The sequence below is a fragment of the Arachis ipaensis genome, chromosome B7 (genome assembly GCF_059453495.1).
Source record: "Arachis ipaensis isolate K30076 ecotype BB chromosome B7, ASM5945349v1, whole genome shotgun sequence".
Classification (NCBI taxonomy): Eukaryota; Viridiplantae; Streptophyta; class Magnoliopsida; order Fabales; family Fabaceae; genus Arachis; species Arachis ipaensis.
In genome coordinates, this window is record NC_142442.1 from 125,515,270 (window position 1) to 125,538,975 (window position 23,706).

General features: G+C 33.2%; 2 protein-coding genes across 5 annotated transcripts; both read right to left on the minus strand.

Moving 5' to 3' along the window:
- Positions 1–4,034: 4,034 nt before the first annotated feature.
- Positions 4,035–11,592, minus strand: LOC107610174 (uncharacterized). 4 transcript variants are annotated; one of them, XM_088495156.1, is made up of 5 exons: positions 10,971–11,589; positions 10,274–10,594; positions 8,497–8,516; positions 5,360–5,425; positions 4,035–4,252 (listed from the first exon to the last, which is right to left on the minus strand). In XM_088495156.1, exons 2-4 carry the CDS (start codon positions 10,488–10,490, stop codon positions 5,378–5,380), a joined length of 285 nt encoding a protein of 94 aa, XP_088351282.1. In that variant the 5' UTR covers positions 10,491–10,594; positions 10,971–11,589; the 3' UTR covers positions 4,035–4,252; positions 5,360–5,377. The 4 variants fall into 4 exon arrangements, 3 of the variants coding, with proteins under 3 accessions (XP_088351282.1, XP_020961870.2, XP_016167753.1); XM_021106211.2 differs by lacking the exon at positions 5,360–5,425 and having other exon boundaries at positions 10,978–11,592; XM_016312267.3 differs by lacking the exon at positions 5,360–5,425 and having other exon boundaries at positions 10,971–11,592.
- A 910-nt stretch (positions 11,593–12,502) lies between these two features.
- On the minus strand, positions 12,503–21,355 carry LOC107610176 (cytochrome P450 CYP82D47). The gene is made up of 2 exons (XM_016312274.3): positions 20,357–21,355; positions 12,503–13,293 (listed from the first exon to the last, which is right to left on the minus strand). The coding sequence occupies exons 1-2, from the start codon at positions 21,275–21,277 to the stop codon at positions 12,670–12,672; spliced, it is 1,545 nt and encodes a 514-aa protein (XP_016167760.1). The 5' UTR covers positions 21,278–21,355; the 3' UTR covers positions 12,503–12,669.
- Between the last annotated feature and the right edge of the window lie 2,351 nt (positions 21,356–23,706).

The window sequence follows — 23,706 nt, forward strand, 5'->3', positions numbered from 1 at the left end:
TGAACCTAACCCTCTAATCTACATTAAGTGACCAAAGAATTGGCGTTTGATTAGGTTAGAAGAGACTAGATCACTAAGGGATTAAGGTTTAGTCAATTATAGTTTGACATGAAATGAATCTTGCATGATTAAAATAGTTGGTAAGAAAACTTAATCTGGAAGAATAAACAACTCCGAAATCTTAACTATCTTCTCACATACTTTTCACACCAATTTCTCTGAATTACTGTTTTAATGCTTTTGAACCCCAAAACACCACTTTTTGCTTGCCTAACTAAGTGATTCATTCGACTATTGTTGCTCAGTCCATCAATCCTCATGGGATCGACCCTTACTCACTTAAGGTATTACTTGGTACAACCCGGTACACTTGTTGGTTAGTTTGCGGACTTTGAATTCTGCACCAAATTTTTGGTGCCGTTACCGGGGATTGACTGTAATTGACAACTAATCGTTGTTTGATTGCTTACATCAGGTGTTTTTAGTTTTTAAATTTTACTCATTTTTTCCTTTAATTTTCGAAAAAAATATTTATTTTATTTGAAATTTTCTCTTAATTTTTGAAATTAAGTTTGGTGTCCCCTTAGTTGTTTTATTTTTTTTCTAGTTAATTTACTTATTGAATTTGAATTTTATAGCCTTTTATACTCATTAGTTTGAATTTTCTGTTAATCTATTCAGTTATTTTATTTTATTTATTTTACATAGGATACCTTAATGGGAATTCTCTACAATCTGACGTAGAGATTCCCACCTTTTATTCATTTTCTGTTGTTTATGAGCAGGAATAGGGATAAAGAACCTCTTCTAGACTTTGATCCTAAAATTGAGAGGACCTTGAGGCGGCATTTACAACAAGATAGAGCTTACAAAGCCCATGAGAGTCTCAGAGATAATTTTGAAAAGGAAGTTGAAGAGCTCACTATAGATCCCAACAACAACAACCTTGTTAATCCGAATGCTCCTCATAGTCAATTATCTTCTTTGGCGACGTTCGGCCGCGCTCTTCTCTTCTCAGGTCGGTGGTCGTACTGCTCTCTTCGTCGCTTGACGGTTGCATTCAGACCTTCAAGGTGGTTCTTCTCTCCCTCGCCTCTGTTCTTCGTGGATTTCATCGACATTGTTTTTAGTAATTTGATGCAAGAAGAAATTATTTGTGTTGTCCATAACACCACAATTTGACGAAACAAACAAATTTTTATTTAGTAATTTGCAGCATTGCTCAACATAGGAAAAGAGAATGCATTATACATGTAATAATGAAAACAGCAAAATAAGTATCTTAAGCAACTACCTCATGAAGGATGAAGAATATGAATAAATATTAAAGTTATAAACCCCTCAATTTCATCTCACCTTGGGTGAAGAGGTTAACATATTGAAGGCAATGAAAAGCTTATTTCTGGTGAAAATTCTTGGGCTACTAATTATATTGGTCAGTTGGATGCTCCTAAAGCTGATGGCACGCCAGGATACGACACGAATGGTGATGATTCAAGATGCGACACTAATGGTGATGATATTACTTTTCAACTCCAACCAAAAGCTTGTCAACATGATGAACAACATATTTCTCAGGCATAGGAACCCTCAGGTTTAAAAGAAGATGATCTTAAAATGCAAGCTGATTCATAAATGGCTGGATCTGCTATTGAGACACAGAAGGTTTCCAAAAGCTGTTTGGAGCCACTAAATTTATCTCAACAAGGTAGAAATGTCACTTTTCAAAATTTAGCAGAGAGATCTAATGTATGTTTTCCAGCTGATGATGGAATTAGACAAGAGAGCTTTATACAACATCAAAAAGACGAGTTATCTATTGGTTCTACTTCATCGAATGGCTATGGGTCACCAAATTCAGTATTGCAGCTTCCAGAGGCTGACAATAATGCTACAGATACTAGTGCTACATTTGAACCACTAGACTATAAAATAGAATAACGAGTAAGTCTTTTCCAACTACGTGGATCAAAAGATGTCATCCAAGGACTATCAGTCCATCATAAACTGGGCATAGAGTACAGAGAAATGACTAAATTTAAGTCTTCCGTAATAGTTTTGTTTATAGTTTTTGCAATTTGCCTCTAATATACTTAAATTGCATATGTTAAAAGAGATGCCATATAACTAGGATATATTTCCTTTTACTGGTTGATGCAGTTTGCATGCGTGATTTATGAAATGTAACACTCTTACTATCAGAATATCACGCTTCCGGCTGCGCTACTCTGATAGCAAGAATTATTATGATGACTTCATATATTTAATAATAAAATAAGAACCTATGACTCAAAACCGTATCATTGTTTTCTTTGAAAAACTGAAAGCTCGTTTCACTAATACAAACATGCATATACATATATACAAAACTTCTTACACAAGTAACTTATAAATATTATTTATATACATGTCATTATAGTCACGACTCCTATCCCTCTTACAAGAATATAATAATAAAGACGAGAGAAAATCTATAACATATGTATACAAATAGAAACCGCATATCTAAGAACTTAACAATAACTCCGCAAGCTTCCTCGTCTGTCCTGAAAAGAGAAGTCTGTACGGGGTGAGAACATCGTCCTCGCTGATTTTCAGTAGAGGGTTTTTTAAAAATTGTTATAAGAAGATATTTTAAATAAAACCATTTTCAATCGCATTGATCGTCAGTTCATTATCCAAATTTAAAACTCATATTTTTTTTAATAAAAATTTCACGCAAAAAAATATTTCATACATTTCACCGCTTACTAAGAAACCATTTTAATAAAAACTTACCACTAATCCAACCAATCACAGCCTCTGACCCAAATTAGATCAACTTAGCCTCCGGCCCAAATCAATCAACTCGGCCTCCAGCCCAAATCAAATCAAATCACTATCAAAACTCAAACCTAAAACAGAATCAATCACAGGCACAAATAATGCAAGATAGACACAATCAGAGATCAATTACAGCAAATAAAACAGATAACAATTAGACAGAAATTATCAGCACTTAAGCACACCCAGAGAAAGCAAACAAATATAGTATGATGAATGCCTGTCCTACTGGCCGTAAGCTCACATGTCGGTTAAATCACCAGAGCCCGACACATTCGGTAGCTAACCCGGATATTGTCTCTAGGTTGCGAATCCCCAAGAGGAACACAAATGAAGAAAAGTGTCTTTCCACCTTCTCCTGGAGGAATTACGAAGGAGAGTGCATTTTCACGTTGAAGGAGTGTGCCTTTTCACCTTACAACCAGAGCAAGATGTGGGGAAAAACAATACGAAGGAGAGTCCCTTTCTACCTTCCCCACATCCATACCATGACAAGAGAGAGAATCCCTCATCCTCAACTCGCCAAATCCGTGAGCAGGACAAAACCACCGTCCTCACAACATCAACCATACTCACATTTTAATCTCAAGTATGCAAGCGGGATAAGACCACCGTCCTTGCCAATCACATTTCAATAATATTCAAAATCATAATCAAACTCAATTCATAATCATCACTTTATCAAAATTTTCCAAAGACTTAAAACATAATTCTTTTCTTAAATAAATCAAATTCAAAACATAACACTTTTCTTAATAAATAAAGCTCCAAATCATACTTCATTTCTTTTCTTAATAATTTGAAATCAAGTAATATAATTCTTGAATCCAAACTTTTTTTTAAATAACATTTCAAATCAAATCTCTAATTTTTATAAAAATTTCGGCAGCATCTCCTCTAAAACTCGGATTCTGCCACCATTTTCAGGTCCCACCCAAACATTCTTCAAACCCTTCTCAACCTTTTCAAAATATCAAATTATTTTCATTAATCAAACCAAATTCCAGTTTTGAATCTTTTCTAAAATCAAATCATTTCCAAAATTAAACTAAATTCCAAGATTAAATCTCTTCCAGTAATTCAAGAAAAAATCAATTTAATAACATCAGCCAACTATTTCAGAACATTCAACTTTCTCATTCGATCAATCAATCAATCAAACAATTTTATTCATCCAAAACAACTCAATTCAATCCATAAGACTTACGAAATTACAAAATTATACTTTTCACATTAATATCGACTTGTAACAATTCTTGAAATTAAAATAAGTTTAAGTAAAGCGCCCTTAACTCAAATAGTCTAACCCATAAAATCAAACGCATCTAAAAATCTTATTTCTCTTATCTAGCAACAACAGTAGCTCGACGGCGACGCTCCTCACGGTTGTGGTTATGGAAGGTTCAGCGGCTCCCTCTGACAACTTTTCCTGAACAAAAATGACGTCAATGTGAAGAGGAGGAAGATACAAACATTTTAATCAAATTAAATTTTTTATTGGAGTTACAAAGCTCAAAAAATCGAACGTCGAAAGTTTACGGTGCCATGGCTTCTCGTTCTCACTCACGGCTCTTTGTTTTTTTTTTTTCTTTCCTTCCCTTGGTTTTATTGGTTTGTTGAATGAGAAGAAGGAATGAAGTGATGATGATGAGGTATCATCAGGGCCGCGTGTTATGTTATGAGAGTGCTGTCAGCACTTTAAAACATACATATTTTAAACGGATAACTATGAAAATTGGATATATTAAAACACAAGTAATAATATATATAAGTTATTAATATAAATGACATTAGTAACATAATGATAAAAGATATACGATAAAATATTAACAAAGCTAAATTTATAGAAAAGTATCGATATTTACTTATACCGACAAATTTTGAATTTAATAATAATATTAACTAAGCTTTATTTTAATCAAAGCAGGTGATAATAATAATAATAATAATATTATTATTATTATTATTATTATTATTATTATTATTATTATAATTTTATCCTTTCTCGAAATATCTCATTATAATAAAAAAATTATATATATATATATATATAATTTAAACTTTAATAATTATAAAATTAATTTAATTATTCTTAGTAAATTAATTTCTAAAAATAAAGAACTCCAATTAATAAAATAAATTAAAATTTATTTATATTTATATTTTTTTCAAAAATGCGGTTTGTTATATTCTACCCACTTTAAAAAAATTTTTCTCCTCGAAAATTGATACATGATGGAAGAAATTTAAGCTAACTTTACCTTTGAACACATTTGTGACACCTTACCACACAGAGACTTACGCCTAGGTCGTAAATCAAAGGTGATGAGGCGCTACGATCCCTAAAAATAAAATATATACATATATAACAAGGATAATTTATCTAGGAGCCTTGAAAGAAAGAGCGTACGATCAAAACTAAACAGAATATGCACCGTTCACGAAGAAGAATAAGATAGAAAGCTTATACAGAAAAGTAAAGGACATAAATACATAGAGCTCCAACGGATAAGTATACTCAAGCTCTAGACTCGACCTGCGAAGGCAAGGCCGACTAGAAAGTAAATCCAGCACATTTAGCGAGGCGCGTCACGTCCTGCATCTGAAAAGCAACAACATGTATGGAATGAGAACCGAATGTTTTCATCATGGTAGAGGTGCCCACATAGATTATATAAGGTCTCGGAAAAGCTAGAGGTAATCCTAGAACTTCGACACTTGGATTCAAAACTTAGAATTATAATTTAAACCAGAAACAAGGTAAACTATCTAAGGTACTTAGTTTTTAATCAGTAATAACTCAACACCTCAGTTCTCATTCTCCTCCAACCCTCTAAAATCCAGTGGAACTATCCTCATCACTCCTTCGCTAGACGTGAGATCTCTCAGTTGCAAAGATATACAAGACAATCAAAGAAAACACATATAGAATGTAAGTACAAGAAGTAGAACAAATAGCAGATAAGCATGGAAGGTTCAGCGACTCCCTCCGACGACTTCTCCAGAATAAAAGTGACGTTAACGTAAATAAGAGGAAGATACGAATATTTTAATCAGATTAGATTTTTTTATTGAAGTTACGGAACTCAAGAAATCGAACGCCGAAAATTTACGGTGCCATGGCTTCTTGTTCTCTCTCACTCTCTCTCACTCACGGCTCTTTGTTTCTTTTCTTTCTTTCCTTGGTTTCCTTGGTTCATTGAATGAGAAGAAGGGAATGAAGTGATGATGATGAGGTGTCATAAGAGGCCACGTGTCATGTTATAAGAATGCTGACTTAGCGCTTTAAAACATAAATATTTTAAACGGATAACCCTAAAAATTGAATATATTAAAACACAAATATTAATATATATGAGTTATTAATATAAATGACATTAATAACGTAGTGATAAAAGATATACGATAAAACTTTAGCAAAACTAAGTTCATCAAAAAGTACCGATATTTGTTCATACTGACAAATTTTGAACTTAATAATAATATTAACTAAATTTTATTTTAATTAAAGTGGGTAATAATAATAATAATAATAATAATAATAATAATAATTTATCCTTTCTCAAAATCCCTCATTATAATAAAAAAATTATATATAAATCATAATTAATTTAAAATTTAATAATTATAAAATTAATTTAATTATTCTTAGTAAAATAGTTTCTAAAAATAAAGAGCTCTAATTAATAAAATAAATTATAATTTATTTATATTTATATTTTGTTTTTCAAAAGTGCACGTCGTTATATGAAATATCAACACATCAAAGCAATACTCCATCCAATGTTTTGAAAATCAGACCTGACCGATCGGTCGGACCGGTCCAAACCTAAAACGGCAGCTTTTAAAGTTCGGTTTTTAGGTAAAACCTCTAACTCAAAAATCGGCTACAAACTACTAAACTGGCCAAGAACCGGCTAGTCAGACCTAACCATAACCCAGCCGGTTCAAATGAAATGACGCCGTTTCGCTTAGAAAACATTCTGAAAGCATGTGCGTGCCCCCCCAAGCCCTAGAGCCCTTTCTCCCTTCTCCTTCCTTCTCCCGGTCCCCAAAGAAAAATGAAAGCCCTAGCCTCTACCACCGCCGCATCCGTTGTGCTCAACCCTAGCTTCCATCGTCGCTGCCATTCTTCTCATTGTCTTCGTCCCTGTGGTCCAGTCGTCTCTCCATGTCCAACCGGTCGCCTCCAACCCCTTTGTACACTCGCCTCACTTAACACCGCCCGTTGGGCTCAGGCACCACCGTCCGTCACGCTTAGGCACAACAGTCCAACAGTCCAACCCCTCTCCAACAGTCAGTCGCTAGTCTTCCTTTCGAATCCGAAACGACTCTCTTCGTCACCACCATGGTTCGCTTCACTCTTCTTCATCTGCTTCCAGTTTCTCTGCATCCCTTTGCTTCAAAGATTTTCTTTTTTTTTTTCTTTTAGTTTTTTATTTTTCTGATTTCGATTTGTTCTATCATGTTACGATTTGTGTGTGGTGGTGTTGTAGCAGCAAGGAGATCACATAAAATGTCACAGAAAGTAATTTCTGCTCCATGGAACTCTCGCTCCTTGCGATTTGCGATATGCTCGTCCTTGGTGTTCTTGCTCCTTCTCCCTCAATCGCTGCTCTGAAATCCTGAATCTTTATTTTTTAATTATTTTTTTTGTAAGTAATTTCTTGCGGATCTCTGTTTTGAATTTTCTTAGATTTTTTGAATCAATATAATTTAGTTTGTTCGTTCATTATCAATGATTTAATTGCAGAGTGAGTTCTATTACTGGTGATGAGTAATGAACATTATTGAACTGTTCTTGTTATGAGTAATGATTTTCTTAGGTTCTCTGTTATGAGTAATTTATATTATTTTTTTACAGTAATTATGGAACTATTCTTGCTATTCAGATGTTGTATTTTTTTATTTAATTATCTAGTATTGTGTTTATTGTTGTTGCTGATTATTGGTGTTTGTTCTTGATAGTTCTGATTGTTGATTTTTGTTCACTGCTGATTTTGTTCTTATTATTCTTGATTGGTAGTAGTGGTGGAGCAGATGGAGCTTGTAGGGGTAGGGAGCTAAAGTCGCCACATTTGGATTTTGGAAATGCTCCTTTGAGGATCTTGCAGTATATTTTGCTCATGACTGATGATATTTTCTGCCTTGCATTAATTTGAAAATTTGATGTTTATTTGTTGTGCTACTGTTTCTCATGCTGTTTTTGCATTCTCATGCTTTGTGCAGCATAATTTTTTGCCTTTTCTGTTTGTGCTTTGATTATTTAATTAAAGAATTGCTCCTAATAAAATTAAAAGAGATGTTTGAGAGAAATGAATGAATCACCATTGAGAGTGTGTGATCCAACAAAGTAGAAGTAGTTGAAGGTTTTTGAATATGGCTATTCTCTTTTGATTTTGATGATTAATAACAAATTTTAATGTCTTTGATATTTGGATATTTATTTAGTTTGTATTTAGATGAGATTATAACACTTTGGTGATATAATATTTTTAATTTGGGTAACATTTTAAGATTTATGTTAGAATATAATTATATTTTGGTATGTTTATTTATATTTTATTTATTATTTTATTATAAAATGGTTATTTCGGTTGGACCATAGTTGAACTGGTTGGACCAGTAAATCAGTAAACTAGTAGTTAAAGCGATTCAATGACCAATTCGAACCTTGCTCCTACCTGTAGCATCTGCATGTCAAGCACAGTTTTGACTAAGCAATAGCAATAGCAGTTCAAATAGGAAGTTTGTAAACTACAAATCCTTTAAATTTCAATACATTCAAAATCTTAACAGCAGCAATAGTTCAGTTTACAAATAAATTAACCTTACAATACCCTACAAGCAACATTGTGCATTTGTTCTTCAATGAATAAGCATATCATTAAAAATAAAAAAGGACCCTTGTGAATTCAAATTGACAATACTTAAATACCAACCGTTATTCAGCAAAAGGGCAAAACTAAGATATCAAAGGCTTTCCAACTACATAGGGTGTGTTTGGATTTGCGTTGGAGAAGAGAGAAGCTCGTTTGAGTTTCTTGAAAGCTTCATCTTTATGTTTGGCAATATTTTTATGCTGTAAATGCAGAAGTGATTTCTGCTTTCAACCCAGGTTTACCAAAAGCTAAAAATTCTAGCTTTTCCGTTTTTAGATTGAACTTTAGGTTCTATGTACCAATTATGTCCTTCATTATTCATATGTTTATTTTTTTTATAGTACTTTTTTCTAATACTCTCTTATATATATTATTATTTTTTATAAAATTTCTGTTTTTTTATATAAGTTCTTTTACTGTTATTGTTATTTCTTTTTTGTATGGAATATTTTTTTTATTCTGTATTATAATTCTATTAATTCTATTAGAGTACTAAAAAATATTGAGAGTACTACAAAAATATTAAAATTTATTTAAATATTTAAAATAAAATTATAAGATAACATAAAATAATTATTTAAATTCATGTCCTTTTTTGTAATTTTTTATCTAAAAGTGATTTTGAATAATGTAATCCAAACAATATTTAGTTTACTATAATCCATTTTGAATAAGAATTACCAAACATAAACCACGTTAATACTAACTCACTTTTGATCAAAATTAATTCTACAAAATCAATTTTATACAAACCTCAGTTTACAAACCGTAATCCAAACACACACATATATGGACACATCAGATATAAGGGAAAACTTACTTCGATGCCAACATCTATTACATGTTGAGATGCTATTGATATAATTACAAAATTACAAAAGGGAAGCAGGACAGAATGCCATGATACTGAGAGCTAGATATCTTCAGAAAGAATTTACGCATATTATACCCAAAATCAACAACAATATTCTAATTAGATGAATACAAAAGAGGCCTATTCTAACCAAACAAATAAGCAAGTTTATTATCCTAAATCATGCTTGTGCAGTAACAAATTCTAGAAGGTAGATTGTCATTTTAGAAAACTATAAGTTAATAACTAGGAATTGGATAAACAACACATTGAACGATAAAAGATATCTTGTCTGAGTGAAATAAATAGATTTAATTGATTCCTTGAAAATATTCTATCATCCTCAATTCACTACTAATTAAAATCCAAAATTTAAATAACAAATTCAAAGTACAATCACTAACAAATTTAACTCAATGATGATTTTCAGCAACAAAATGATTTAGTTAAGTAATTATTTGAGTTGAACAGCAACAAATTCAAAATTCAGCTAATGTTATCAATAACAAATTCATCTCAATGATTTTTCAGCAAAAAAAAAACTAACTCAGTGAATTTTCATCAACAAATTATTCAAGGTTCATAATCAGTAACAAATTCATGTCGATGATTATTTTCAACAACAAAGAAACTAATTCATTGATATTTGCAGCAACAAAATCAAAGACAGCAACAAAACAGAAAAGAAAAAAAAGGAAAATTTGTTGAAACTCACCTAATTGGGACCAACTTCTGGTTGTGCAAAGGAAGCTGACGGCGAGGAGGAAGCGCTGGGACCTGCTGCTTCTGTCGCCGGCGACAACGAGGGCAAGAAAGGCGCGCGAGACCGTGAGAGAGACCCGATCTGAGAGAACGACGACGAGCTTGATGGCAATACCAGAGACAGTGACAGAGACCGGAGCCGAAAGATGAAGGGAGTTTGGGTGCCACATCAGTGACCAGTGAGCTACAGTGACAGGGATGAGAGTGCTCCATCTTCAGTCTAGTGCGTTGAGAGACGAAGGTGAGAATTCAGTGTTGCCAAACCACATCGTTTCTGAAAATGAAAAAAACCCAAAAAATAAATGATCCAATCCGAACCATGTAAATTGGCCAAATTGGCCAGATCGAGGCTAGATAGACCGGATCTGATAACTATTAAATTTACTGTTGTTGTTATAAAAAACTAATTTTATTCTGATTTATTAAAAAAATTAAAGAATAACAATTCATTAATACATCTCATAATAATATTACATGTAAGTATCTTTAAAAAAAAAACATATTTTTGAGCCTTGTAAAAAAGTACAAATACAATATATCCAACTTGAATTCCGCGGGGAAGGAACTAACAGAAACTAAGTAGAGAAAGAAGCTAATTAATCCCCGAAGCTAATATACAAACTTAGAAAGATTGTTGGGTTGGAAACTACAAATTACAAGGCGGCAAATGGATCGTCGAGCCACTTTCTATGGTGGTCGGTGGAGAAAGGTGAGCTGAAAAAGGAGCCCACAGCGGCTCGGACCTTGTTGACCCTTCTCCGGTGACGAATTCGCCGCAGAACCACTTCTTTATCCATATTCCCAGGCTTCTGGTTCTCACTGGGTTTCAAGAACAATTTGCTTGTCACAGTGGGCACCGACTCTTCCTTCTCGAATTCTGCTTCATCTTCCTCTCTGCCCTTACTCACTTCAACTTTATTGTCGTTGGAAGACATTTCTTGTTTTCTCTCGTTGTTTCTCTAAGTAGCGTAGTAGTAGTAGTACGGAAACTGATTCAGATCGCGAGCTATAATATTTTGGGCTTTAGAAGTGTTTGGTTACTTATATAGATGGTAGGGGTGGGGGTGGCATGTGTGATGTGGCACCTTCTTTTGGGAATTACATGGTTGATTTTATCTTTTGAGAAAAAGGGAAATATAAAAATGAAATGCAGGGGGGACATGGGGCGGTGGGATGCCATTCGAGGTGCAATCAAGAATCAGAGTGCCACAGATACCCATAATTCTCCCTTGGTTTCTGCAAGTCTCTGGTTTCACATAATTTTTTTTTTTTTTGTGAGCGGGGGTTTCACATCATTTAAGCAGAATCGGATTCCATTAACAATAAACAATTGAGAGTGCGCCTTAAAATAATTTTTTCAAGGCCTCAGACTTCATGGTGGGCTCCATGACCCAAATTTTGGCTTCAGGTCGTCTGGCTTAGTTATAGCACGCCGAAAAAAATAAAGTTGAACCTTTAGCCCAAAAATAACTTGTGTCATGAGTACGACAAAAAGGTGAAACTTACAACTTAGAAGGGTGTGTCCTGACCAAAAAAAAAAAAAAAAAAAAACTTACTAGGGTGTGGCAATATTAGCCTGTTCCAAAAAAGAAGTAGATTAGTTACAGTTTATATAAAAAAAATTATTATTAATTACAAATTATGTGATAATTAATTTTTTTCTTTACTAATTCCTTTAAAATGATAAAATTTGGAAGAAGTAAGAAGATAGGTTAGCCATGGAGGGTGATATGAATCCAACAAATTAAAGGTTCTAGTGAGATTTAATCGGACAAATTAAAGAAAGAACGAATGCTATCACAGTCAAAGTCACAAAAGAACAAGTTAGAGTAAGGAGGCATGAGGCACCGTCGGTAGCAGTGAAGTTGGTTTTGATGACTCAGATTCGATGAAAACTTGCTTTATGTGGTTTTGTCTTTTGTTTTAAAGAGGTGGTTTTGTCATGTATTTTACAAGACGCACAAATTAAACTCTTTAGGTTGACATCAAATTAGAATATGTTCTAACAATGATAACAATAATAATAATATTAATAACAATAATATGCTGTGCGTTAAACTTTTAGGACTCTGTATTAGAGATGCCACAGGATTCAACATATTATTATTATTATTATTATTAATGGTGACTTTACACATGAAATAGTCTTCCTATAAAGATAATACATGAGAATTATATATTAGCTAGATAGTTTAATATATTTGATTAAATTATCAATTTTATACGATGATACTTTTATATGGGTAGTCACTGTTATTAATAATTTTATAACTGACAATATTTAACAGAAAACAGCAAATGAAGTAGTATTTTTCTCATAAATTGTGTTGTGCGTGCTTTCCTTCGATCTTAAACATAAGCTTGGGTAGAGAGACGTGGTGTAAGAATTACTTTGAGCGGATTGGCTTTGACATTGGTTATCCCAGCATGTTCAACCATATCAACTGGTTTTCCATCGGCTGTTGCAATATCAAACCCATGCAGCACATTAGCAAGTGTTAACTGCACCATTTGAAGACCAAATGACATTCCAGGACACATTCTTCTTCCTGCACCAAATGGAATCAATTCAAAGTGCTGACCCTTAAGTTCAATGTCTTTGTGAGTTGTCAGAAATCTCTCCGGTCGAAACTCTAATGGATCAGGATATAAAGCAGGATCTCGTTGCATTTTTGAAATATTAGTCCAAAGTTGTGTGCCAGCAGGGATATGGTATCCACCCACCACACAATCATCCATGGATTCGTGAGGCAAACTGAGCACCGCCGGCGGGTACAAGCGGAATGTTTCTTTGACAATGGCTTGAAGATACACAAGACTGTTTAGATCCGTTTCTATCACCATTCTATTAGTTCCTATATGTCTGTCTAATTCATGAACAGCTTTATTTAGAACTTGGCGATTATTCAAAAGTAAAGCAAGAGCCCAACCAAGTGTCCCTGTCGTGGTGTCTGTACCACCCAAAATTAATGTCTGCAAAGAAATTACAAAGAAGCATGTTATTATGTGCATGATCATCACTAAGATAGATAGATCGATGTATAAAGACATAGAAAACGCCTTTTTTTAAAGATATTTTTTTAATAATTAAAATTTAACATATATAATCATTTAAATTATATTATTTTTGTTAAAATTAGGTCAGACAAATTAATTTCACCGAAAAATAGTGAATCAAATTTTGAATCTGTCTAAATTAATATTATTTTTTCATAAAAAATTACTACAATACCCCTATTATATAAAATGACTAAAATACTCTTATTATATATATATTAATTTTGAGAATTATAAATTCTAGCCCTTTTCTTCTCTATGGTTATAGGGTTAGAATTTAAAGTTTTCAAAAATATATATATATATATATATATATATATATAAAATACAATTTATACTAGTTTAAAATTTAATTTATTAATTTTTTTGCTAAACTGATTTATCTAGTCTAATTTTAATAAAAATAATACAATTTAATTGATTATATATGTTAAATTTTAATTTTTAAAAAATATCTTTATAAAAAGACATTTTTGACATCTTTATCTAAGTAGCTCCCAAAGGAAATAGGTAGGTACCAGGCATTAGGGGTGTTCATAAAATAATCAAATTGTGGTTTACCGATTAAAAAATTATAATTATATTTTGGTTAACCAATTTAATAAAATAATTTTAAAAATTATATCCATATTATTAAAAAGTAGTTAATTAAAATCAAATTTTAAAAATTAGTTTTTAACCGATTAACCAAAATCAAAAGTAAATTTTATACAATTCTTATTTTTAAATTGGTTAATCGAGTTTTTTATAAAAATCGATTTTTAACCGATTAAAATATGTTGAGTTTGGAAAACTTCAAATTATTATGATGATCAAATATTGTTAAAAATTATTATTAGGAATTGTTAATTTGATTTTAGCTTCAAAATTATTTCATTAATAATTTCTGTTTTGTATGTAGAATTTTGATCATTGGGCATAAGCAACAAAAAGCCCAAAATATTGAGAAAACATTTGGCCTTCGGTACAAAAATATTTTTTTTAACATTGTGGCTGAATTATTCTTATGTTGATTAGGCCAGGAAATTATGGAGCAGTCCAAAACCATTGTGTTGAAAAACCAGCATCATCATGGTCCGAATTTAAAAAGCAAAAGAAAGGAAAGAGAAGTGGTTTGGTTACCTACTCTCTCTTTTGGTGGAATTCAAATTCAATTAACTTGGTTTAATTGCATTAGTAACAGGAAAGAGAAAGTTTACATTGATTTGATAGCTTTCAATGCCTCACACGTTACTATGCATAAAGGATGGGAAGTGGGTTTTAATTGATTTTAATTAATTTTAATTTCATTCATTACTTCCAAAGTTTTCTTTTTCTTCTCTCTCTTGTTTTCGTGTGTCACTTCCATCAGGAAAAGAAGATGGAAGAAGCTATCAAAGGTAGAAGCAAAAAAGCTAGGAAGAAGCAAGCGGCCAAGGTAATGATGGCCTTTGCAAAAAGAAGATCTACAGTATGGCGTGGCATGGCTTTTTCCCACTAAAAGTAAGATGTGGTGAAGAAGCTTCAAGATCCCTATGCCTAAAGTAAAAATAATCCGATTCGGTCAAAGAAGAAGATCTCTGAGGTGAGACTCGTTTCCACTTTTGTTCATCCATCACAGAAGGTAGCTACAGAAGCTATGTGGAGGAAGAAGCAAAAATGGAACAGATGGAGCTGTTAAGGATCAAGAGTTCATCAAGGGTCAGAAATCCTTCTTGGAGACCAAGTCAAGATGGAAGGCTCAGATTGATGAAGCTTGATGAGAAGGGATGAGAGAGAGGTAATTGCATGTTGATTTTGCTTTCGGTTCCCTCTCTTTTCTCTCTGTCCGAACCGGTTTTGATGGTTGAAGAAGAAGAAGGTGGCTTGGTTCAACCAGTTTCAACCTTGGAAGCTTCCCCTTCTATAATAAGGGTGAACGGCCAAAGCTTGAAGCAAGGAGAGTAAGCACAGAGTTCTCATAGCTACCCAAGCTAACAGAAGTTCTTTTCCTTCAATGTGTTTCATTTTGTATTCTTTTCTTTAGTTTTGTCTGTCTGAGTCTCATGGTAAAAAAGGCAAACAATGTGAGGTTTGTAAGAAAAAGGCAGTGAGAGGTAAAAGGCAGAGGTACAAAATTAAAGAAAAAGCCATGAGTGAAATCCGAAAAGCAACTGGCTGATATTTTCACAAAACCTTTGTGTGAAGATAGGTTCTGTTCATTAAGGAACAATTTGGGAATGTTAGAGTTGAATTCTATTAAAAATTTGTGATTTTAATGATTTTGTTTGTTTTTGTCTCATAGGAAGTAAGGAGACAAATCTGGGTTTATGCTAAATAAGCCATGAAGCAGGGGGAGACTGATCCTGGGTGTCACTAAACTTGAGCCCAACCATACTCTTTTGGACCCGCTCCATGACTCTGGCCCATTTTTAGTTTTTTCATCATATTTTCATTAAAATAATTTTTGGGAGGCTATCACATCATATCTTTATAGAGGGAGTTCATGTCAAATCAAATCTTCTCCCTTATTCTCTCCCATGTTTCAAGGAAAAGATCTTTCAGTTACTTTTTAATTTTAAATTTTCCTTGATTGATAACCGCTTCATTAATGTCCATTATTTTAAATGATCCTCTCTCCACTCAGCATTTAATGTAGATATAACCCCTTCCCACCTTCCAATTTATTCGACCATCTCTTCATCTTCTCACTCTCTTCTTCATCCTTTTTCATCATGAAAAAGAAGTTGGCTCCTAGAAAAAGCAACCGAACCCCCTCTGCCAAAAAACCTTCATATGCTCCTCAAACTCACACCCATATTCATATACACTCATCTTCTTCTCCCTCTTCTCACTCAACCGGCTCCATGAGAAGGAAGGTAATTGCTCAAAGAACCTCTTCACGCAAGAAAGATGCAAAAGAAAAGGGGCCAATGCCTGAGGAAGAAGAAGAGTCTCTGTCCTCACCTCCACCTTCCCCTCCTTGGTGCTCAACTCCCCATCCTTCTGGCCGAACTGCTCCTTCTCAGCGTCCGAAGCGCTACATCCTCCACAACACTCAAGAGCCACCAAACTTGGACTCACTAGACTTTAAAAATAAGTTCAGTAAGAATCATTCTCACTTTGATCCTGCTCGGTTCACATCTTGTGTTGCATTTGAGTTTCATTCTCAAGTTTTAGTGAACCGCCATTTGTGTGCCTCATATGTTGTCAATCTGGAGAATCTGTCTGACAAGGGTATTGATTTTTCTACACTCTTTGATAACCTCAAATGGACTCCTCTGTTTAAGATTCGCAAGTCGGTCTACCCAAATCTGATTCGCGAGTTTTATGCAAACATGATGTACCATGATGGAGCTTTACATTCTTATGTCAAAAAGGTGCATCTGACTTTGAACAGAGAGGCTGTTAGTGCTGCCTTAGGGTATGAAGATGAAGGTGCAAGAGCATATATATCCGGCAAATGGGACTCCCAGGTTGGGATTTCTCTTCAGACTGCTTTGTCTCGGGTTTGTGAGAATTTTTCAGCTCTTGATGAAACTACTCTAACACACAAAGCTCTCGGCCCTGTGAGAGCGCTACTTCATGCATCATCAACCACATTTTGATGTCCCAGAGCGGTTCCTATCAAAGAGTAACAGTCTGTGATACTTTGGTTTTATTTGCCATTCTTAATTCTGCATCTATCTCTTTTGCATATATCATGGTGCGACACATGTGGGACTGTGTTCGCAGCGATAAGAAGGCTAAATTACCTTATAGAATTTTTCTGACATGCATCTTTGAATATTTTCATGTTGATCTAATCAATGAGCCTGTAGAAAATAGGGTTCTACCATAAAGGGTGGTGGAGTTCCTGAATCCATGAAAAATAAAAAGGGAAAAAGCTCAATGGAATTTGATAGCGAAATTGAATATCATCCCTCTAAATCTTTCAAAATATCCGAATCTGTCAAAGATGTGTTGAATGAGTTCTCTCATATGTCCAATCTGATGATCAAATATTTCAAAGAGGCCAGAAAACAAGCATATGAAAATGAAAAAGCCTGGACTAAGTGAAATGAGAGAATCAATTTGTTGCTCAAAAGCCTGGAAAAAGACATGGCTGATTCGGATGAAGAAGATGATTCCCTTGGCTCAGATATCAATCTCTCTGATGCTTGATGTGCTCTTTGCTACTCACACCTTTGAACTCTGTTCTTTTAATTGTTCTTTTATTTTAGTGTCTTGTGAACTGTTGGATAACTGTACTCGTCTACTTTGAACTCCTTTGTTTTGTTAATCAAATATTTTGTATATTCATCATGCTGGTTTTCTAACTATTTTGCAGGTTTCCCTCTTGATGATAAAAGGGGGAGGAAAGTAGAAAAGGGACTGATCTAATGATACTCTACTCTGATATCGGTTTTCTAATGATTATTGCCTGCCAATTTTTTTTTATTTTTTTTATGATGCTGGATATTTTTGCTTGAATGAAATGTTTGGCAGGAAATATTTTGAACATCTTGATACAAAATATGTTGAGTCTTAGTTATTTGTTGCAATGTACTCAGAAAGTACTCAGGCATACTTTATGTTTATCTTAGTGAGCAGAAAGCTATCTAAAAGATAACAAATCAAGTTTTGATTATCATTATACATCTGCTCAAAAATTAAGTTATTTAACATTTTATTAATGTTCCTTATGTTGAATACATTATACTTTATTTTGAAACTGTATTAAGCTTGTTTTAAGCATGTTACAGGTAATGCCTCCACTGGAAAATTGCATACATTAAGGAAGAGCTATGTGACAAATGAAAAGGGGGAGGATTCAAAATTCTCAAGGGAGTTCTCTTAATCCTTAACCTTTTTCAATTTATTTTTAATAATGTTTGTCATTAAGGGGGAGATTGTTGAGTTTGGAAACTTCAAATTATTATGATGATCAAACATTGTTAAAAATTATTATTAGGAATTGTTAATTTGATTTTAGCTTCAAAATTATTTCATTAATAATTTCTGTTTTGTATGTAGAATTTTGATCATTGGGCATAAGCAACAAAAAGCCCAAAATATTGACAAAATATTTAGCCTTTGGTACAAAGAAATTTTTTTTTTTAACATTGTGACTGAATTATTCTTATGTTGATTGGACCAAGAAATTATGGAGCAGCCCAAAACCATTGTATTGAAAAACCAACATCATCATGGTCCGAAATTTAAAAAGAAAAAGAAAGGAAAGAGAAGTGGTTCGACTACCTACTCTCTTTTTTGGTGGAATTCAAATTCAATTAACTTGGTTTAATTGCATTGGTAACAGGAAAGAGAAAGTTTATATTGATTTGATAGCTTTCAATGCTTCACACGTTACTATGCATAAAGGATGGGAAGTGGGTTTTAATTGATTTTAATTTATTTTAATTTCACTCATTACTTCCAAAGTTTTCTTTTTCTTTTCTCTCTTCTCTCTCTTGTTTTCGTGTGTCACTTCCATCAGGAAAAGAAGATGGAAGAAGCTATCAGAGGTAGAAGCAGAGAAGCTAGGAAGAAGCAAGCAGCTAAGGTGATGATGACCCTTGCAAAAAGAAGATCTACAGTATGACGTGGCTAGGATTTTTTTCCACTAAAGGCAAGATGTGGTAAAGAAGCTTCAAGATCTCCATGCCTAAAGTAAAAGCAATACGATTCAATCAGAGAAGAAGATTTCTAAGGTGAGGCGCGTTTCCACTTTTGTTCATCCATCACAGAAAGTAGCTACAGAGGCTATGTGGAGAAAGAAGCAAAAATGGAACAGATGGAGCTGTCAAGGATCAAGAGTTCATCAAGGGTCAGAAATCCTTCTTGGGGACCAAGTCAAGATGGAAGGCTCAGATTGATGAAGCTTGATGAGAAGGGATGAGAGAGAGGTAATTGCATGTTGATTTTGCTTTTGGTTCCCTCTCTCTTCTCTCTGTCCGAACCAGTTTTGATGGTTGAAGAAGAAGAAGGTGGCTTGGTTCAACCGGTTTCAACCTTGGAAGCTTCCCCTTCTATAATAAAGGTGAACGGCCAAGGCTTAAAGTAAGGAGAGTAAGCACAGAGTTCTCATAGCTACCCAAGCTAACAGAAGTTCTTCTCCTTCAATGTGTTTCATTCTGTATTCTTTTTTTTTTAGTTTTGTCTGTCTGAGTCTCATAGTGAAAAAGGCAAATAGTGTGAGGTTTGTAAGAAAAAACCAATGAGAGGTAAAAGGCAGAGGGTACAAAATTAAAGAAAAAGCCATGGGTGTCCTAGAGGTCCTTTGTATATCTATGTGTTGTGTATCATGATTCTGTGGAAATCCCCTTACAAGTTGGGTTAGCACTTAGCAGTTGAAAGCTTGGTAGGTGACCAAGTCAAGTTCAGTTTTGGGTATAGATTCTGGACTTGTCCCGATTAGGAAGGGTAGTTCCTAGGGAGAATTGGTGTGTGTAATCGGATGATTATAGTGCAATTCCGTCACTATTGTGATGGAGACTGGATGTAGGCTGCATTGTACTTAGCAGCTGAACCAGGATACTTCTTGGTGTGATTCTCTCTTTCTCTTCTACTCCATTTCAGTTTCTGTTGCATAGGAGACAAAATCGAAAAACATCTCCTGACTGGTTACGAGGCAAAATGAAAATGTCTCTTGACGGTTATGAGACAAAAAGCAGAAAAATCTCCTGAAGCTATTTTTTAAAGGCAAAAAGTAATACTCAGCAAAAAGGTACTAAGATTCAACCCCCATTTTCTTAGCCACTGATTATTATTAATAAAATCAATTTTTAATCAGTTAAACACAAATTTTTTATTTTTTTTAAATCTAATTTTTTTATGTAAAAAAAATCAATTTTTTTAAAAAATTGATTATTTTTTAAAATTGATTTTTATTTTTATAATTCACTAAAAACTAATTTTTAAATTTTTTAATCAATTAATAACTAATTTTATCACATAAAACCAATTTGATTAATTAATCAAATTATATTTTTGACTAATCTAAAAACAGGTTAATTTAACCAAACCATGATCAGCCTACCAGACATGCAGCTTTGATTAGAGTATCAACGTCGTGACCGCCGAAGCCTTGATCGAAACTGGAAATAAGCTTGTCCATGTAATCACGCTCTGCGCCATGATTTCTGCTAAGTCTGTGTTCTTCTAACCAGTTCTGAACAAATTCATCCAACTCTTTCGCCGTTTTCTTCATGGCCTTCTCTCCCCCATCCAAATCCAACCATCTCAACCACGGAATTGAATCAGCAACCACAAACGACGCACCGAGATCAAAGAAATCCCTCAGCGCTTTCCGGATTCGTTCGTTCTCTTCACTGTGACCGGTGAAACGCTTTCCCACCACCAACCTGAACATCACGTTTAGGCTAATCTCGCCAAACCATTTATCCATCTCCGTAACCGCCATACTCTTGTTGTTGCTATTATTGTAACTATCGTTCATTGCGGTTTTCACCTCCGATAACATCACGTGACTGTTCATATGTATCTTGTGGCCGGAGAGGACTTCCAAGATGGCCATCTTGCGGAGGTTACGCCAACTGGGGCCATAGGATTTGAACGAAAATATGGCATAGTCGTAACCTAGAATTTCATAGGCTATCATTTTAGGGCGGCCAGCGAAAGCTTTGTCGTTCACAGTGAAGCACTCTTTAGCTATCTCGCTGTTGCTCACGACTAATAAATTCTTGCGGCCTATGCGTATGGTGAAGATGGGTCCATATTTGTCGGCCATGTTGCCCAAGGTGACGTGCGGTGGCTGTTGGCCACCTAAGAGGTGGAGGTGTCCAATTAGCGGCCATGCTCCACCAGCTTCTGGTGGTGCTTTTCTTGCTCCGGCTTTGTGGATGTGCCTTTTTGATTGAAATGAAAGAGCAAAGAGAGAGAAGAATAGCAGAGCCATGGTGAATATGGCTGGTTGGGAGAGGAGGTTTTCGAAGTCCATGGTGTTGGTTCGAAATTGAAGATATTACTCTCCTTTATGATGATTACGCTCTATGTTAATTGGTGCATCATAATGTATGAGCTTCTTGATATACAATTATACATATAAACACTGTATTTTCCCAAATTGAAATGAAAAATGGTGAGATATTAAAATTTATTGTTTTTTTATCATTATTTATTTATTAATTTAATTTTTTTAGTTTAGTAATTTAATAATATAATTTATTTTAGGTGAATATTACAATAAAAATTTTATAATTATCTTCATGTAAAAATATTTTTTTTTATTTTTGAATAATAAATTGTAGGGTTACATTTTGATATTTATAAAAATATTGTCTTTATTTAAAATATATATGGTTAAATAAATAAGTCACACTTTTAAACAAAATATCTTTATAAAAAAATATTTTTATTATCTTCATTTGAGTAATTATCTTTATTTTATACTTTTAACATTGATAACTAACAATAATCAAATATAATAAATTCTAATAAGTAATAATACTCTAATATTTATCAACCGGAATATATTAAAGCAACTTGTTCTTTGTCAATAATGTTCGGTGTCAACCTACTCTTCTTAGTTTATTATTATTATATGACGTGCAAATACAATCTAACAATAAAACAATGAAGTGTGAGTGTCTGTCCTGGGTAGTTAATAATGTTTAGCATGTTTCAATTATATATATGATTGTGGATCTATCTATCTCATTTAAATTATAGGTCCTTTACTGTTACCGTTTGAAATTTCGAATCTTACAGGAATAGATGATTTAATTAGATCTCATGATTTAGCTATAGATGATGCCTGCGCGCGGAAGCCAGGCCATAGAGATGGGCTGAAAGCGTCGCGATAGGTTGAAGACAATGACTATGCTTTAAGAACGTGACAATAAATCTATATCAAAGGCCATGTTTTTTACAAAAAAAATGTGACCAAAAAATTAGCCAACTGATTCCAAAAAGTGTGGCCATAGAAAATTGATCATGACCAAACTGGTGATCTTTTGAAAAGCGTGGTAATTACTCAAAAAGCGTAGCCAGTTTATATGACCATGCCGTTTTCAATTTTCAGCACACTTTTAAAGCGTGACCAAAGACAAATTTTCTTGTAGTGATTAACCAATATGATTAATATACACTTTAGCAAAATCAGATAATGCTATGATAAGAAGCTGTTGCACCATGATATCAAGTAACAGAAGAAAGATTTTCTTTTTCAATACTAATGGTTACAGTCTTAAAGAGTGCAACAGCTAGTTTACGTAAAAAATAAAAGGATTCCTACATATATTGAAGAGGATATCAAACTCTGTATATGATAATTTGTTCAAGGAAAAAGCAACTAATTTGAGCTTAATTCAAATCATACACATACAGCTTTGCTGAGATTATTTCTTCCTTCATATCGAGTGTGTTCAATTTTTCTATTGTCGAGATTAGGTTTATTATTATTCAATTGAAATATAAAGTATTAATTAAATATAATAAATATACGTTAAAAGTGACATAATAATAATTATAAAAATTTTCAGTTACAAATATTGAAATTTTATAACTTATATATATTAAGACTCTTACTACTATATTATTTGGTAAGAGTGTTCATAGTTGAACTAACTGGATTTAATTAGACCCGGACCCCCGACTCTAAAAGAACATTGACCCGATTTGAAAGTGATCTGAAATAAACCGAATTAAATTAAATCAGATTGGTCTGATATAAAATTAGTATATATAAATTTGTAAATTTTATATACTAAAGTAATAAAACTTCACTTTTAAAATTAAATTTAACAAATATTATATCATATTTGTAGCAAAATAAATTATTTTAAAGCAAAAACGATACCGTATAATATAAAAAATATTAATTGAAGTATAGAAGTATAATATGATACTACTCATTTCACTCTAAAATATATATTTTTACTATAATAAAAACTAACTTCATGCCAGACCAGGTGACCCGAAGCATAACTCAAATCCGACCCGAAAATGGTATGGGGCAAAAATAAGAAATTCGAATCCGGCAAAATATGCTTTGGGTCTGGGACGGATTTTAGTCGAGCCGGATCTTAAACACTCCTACTATTTAGTCTACTTATATAAACTACATAAAATTCGTACTACTACATTTCATTTCTTAACCTCTCGGTGACAAAAATTTTTCATGTAAGTTCAAATTTAACATAATTTTTTATTAGATATATTCAAATATATCATGATTATAAAGTTAATTCATAATTTATATTATATTTTTTGTATTTTTTATTTTCAGTCATTTTTTCTAACACAAGTAAGTTTAAATTTGACATATCTTCTTACTAAGTATATTCAAAAATATCATGAGTATAAAGTTAATTCTTAATTTTATATTATATTTATGATATTTTTTATTCTCATTCATTTTTTTAACTT

What these genes read in the sequence shown, in the direction of transcription:
- LOC107610174 (XM_021106211.2), bottom strand. Translation starts at nt 10,490, where the DNA reads ATGTGGCACCCAAACTCCCTTCATCTTTCGGCTCCGGTCTCTGTCACT. An exon ending in CAGAAGTTGGTCCCAATTAG is followed by an intron (nt 8,517 to 10,273) that starts GTGAGTTTCAAC and finishes CTTGACATGCAG; the next exon opens with ATGCTACAGGTAGGAGCAAG. An exon ending in ATGCTACAGGTAGGAGCAAG is followed by an intron (nt 4,253 to 8,496) that starts GTTCGAATTGGT and finishes ATTTTTGTTCAG; the next exon opens with GAAAAGTTGTCAGAGGGAGC.
- LOC107610176 (XM_016312274.3), bottom strand. Translation starts at nt 21,277, where the DNA reads ATGGACTTCGAAAACCTCCTCTCCCAACCAGCCATATTCACCATGGCT. An exon ending in TAATCAAAGCTGCATGTCTG is followed by an intron (nt 13,294 to 20,356) that starts GTAGGCTGATCA and finishes ATTTCTTTGCAG; the next exon opens with ACATTAATTTTGGGTGGTAC.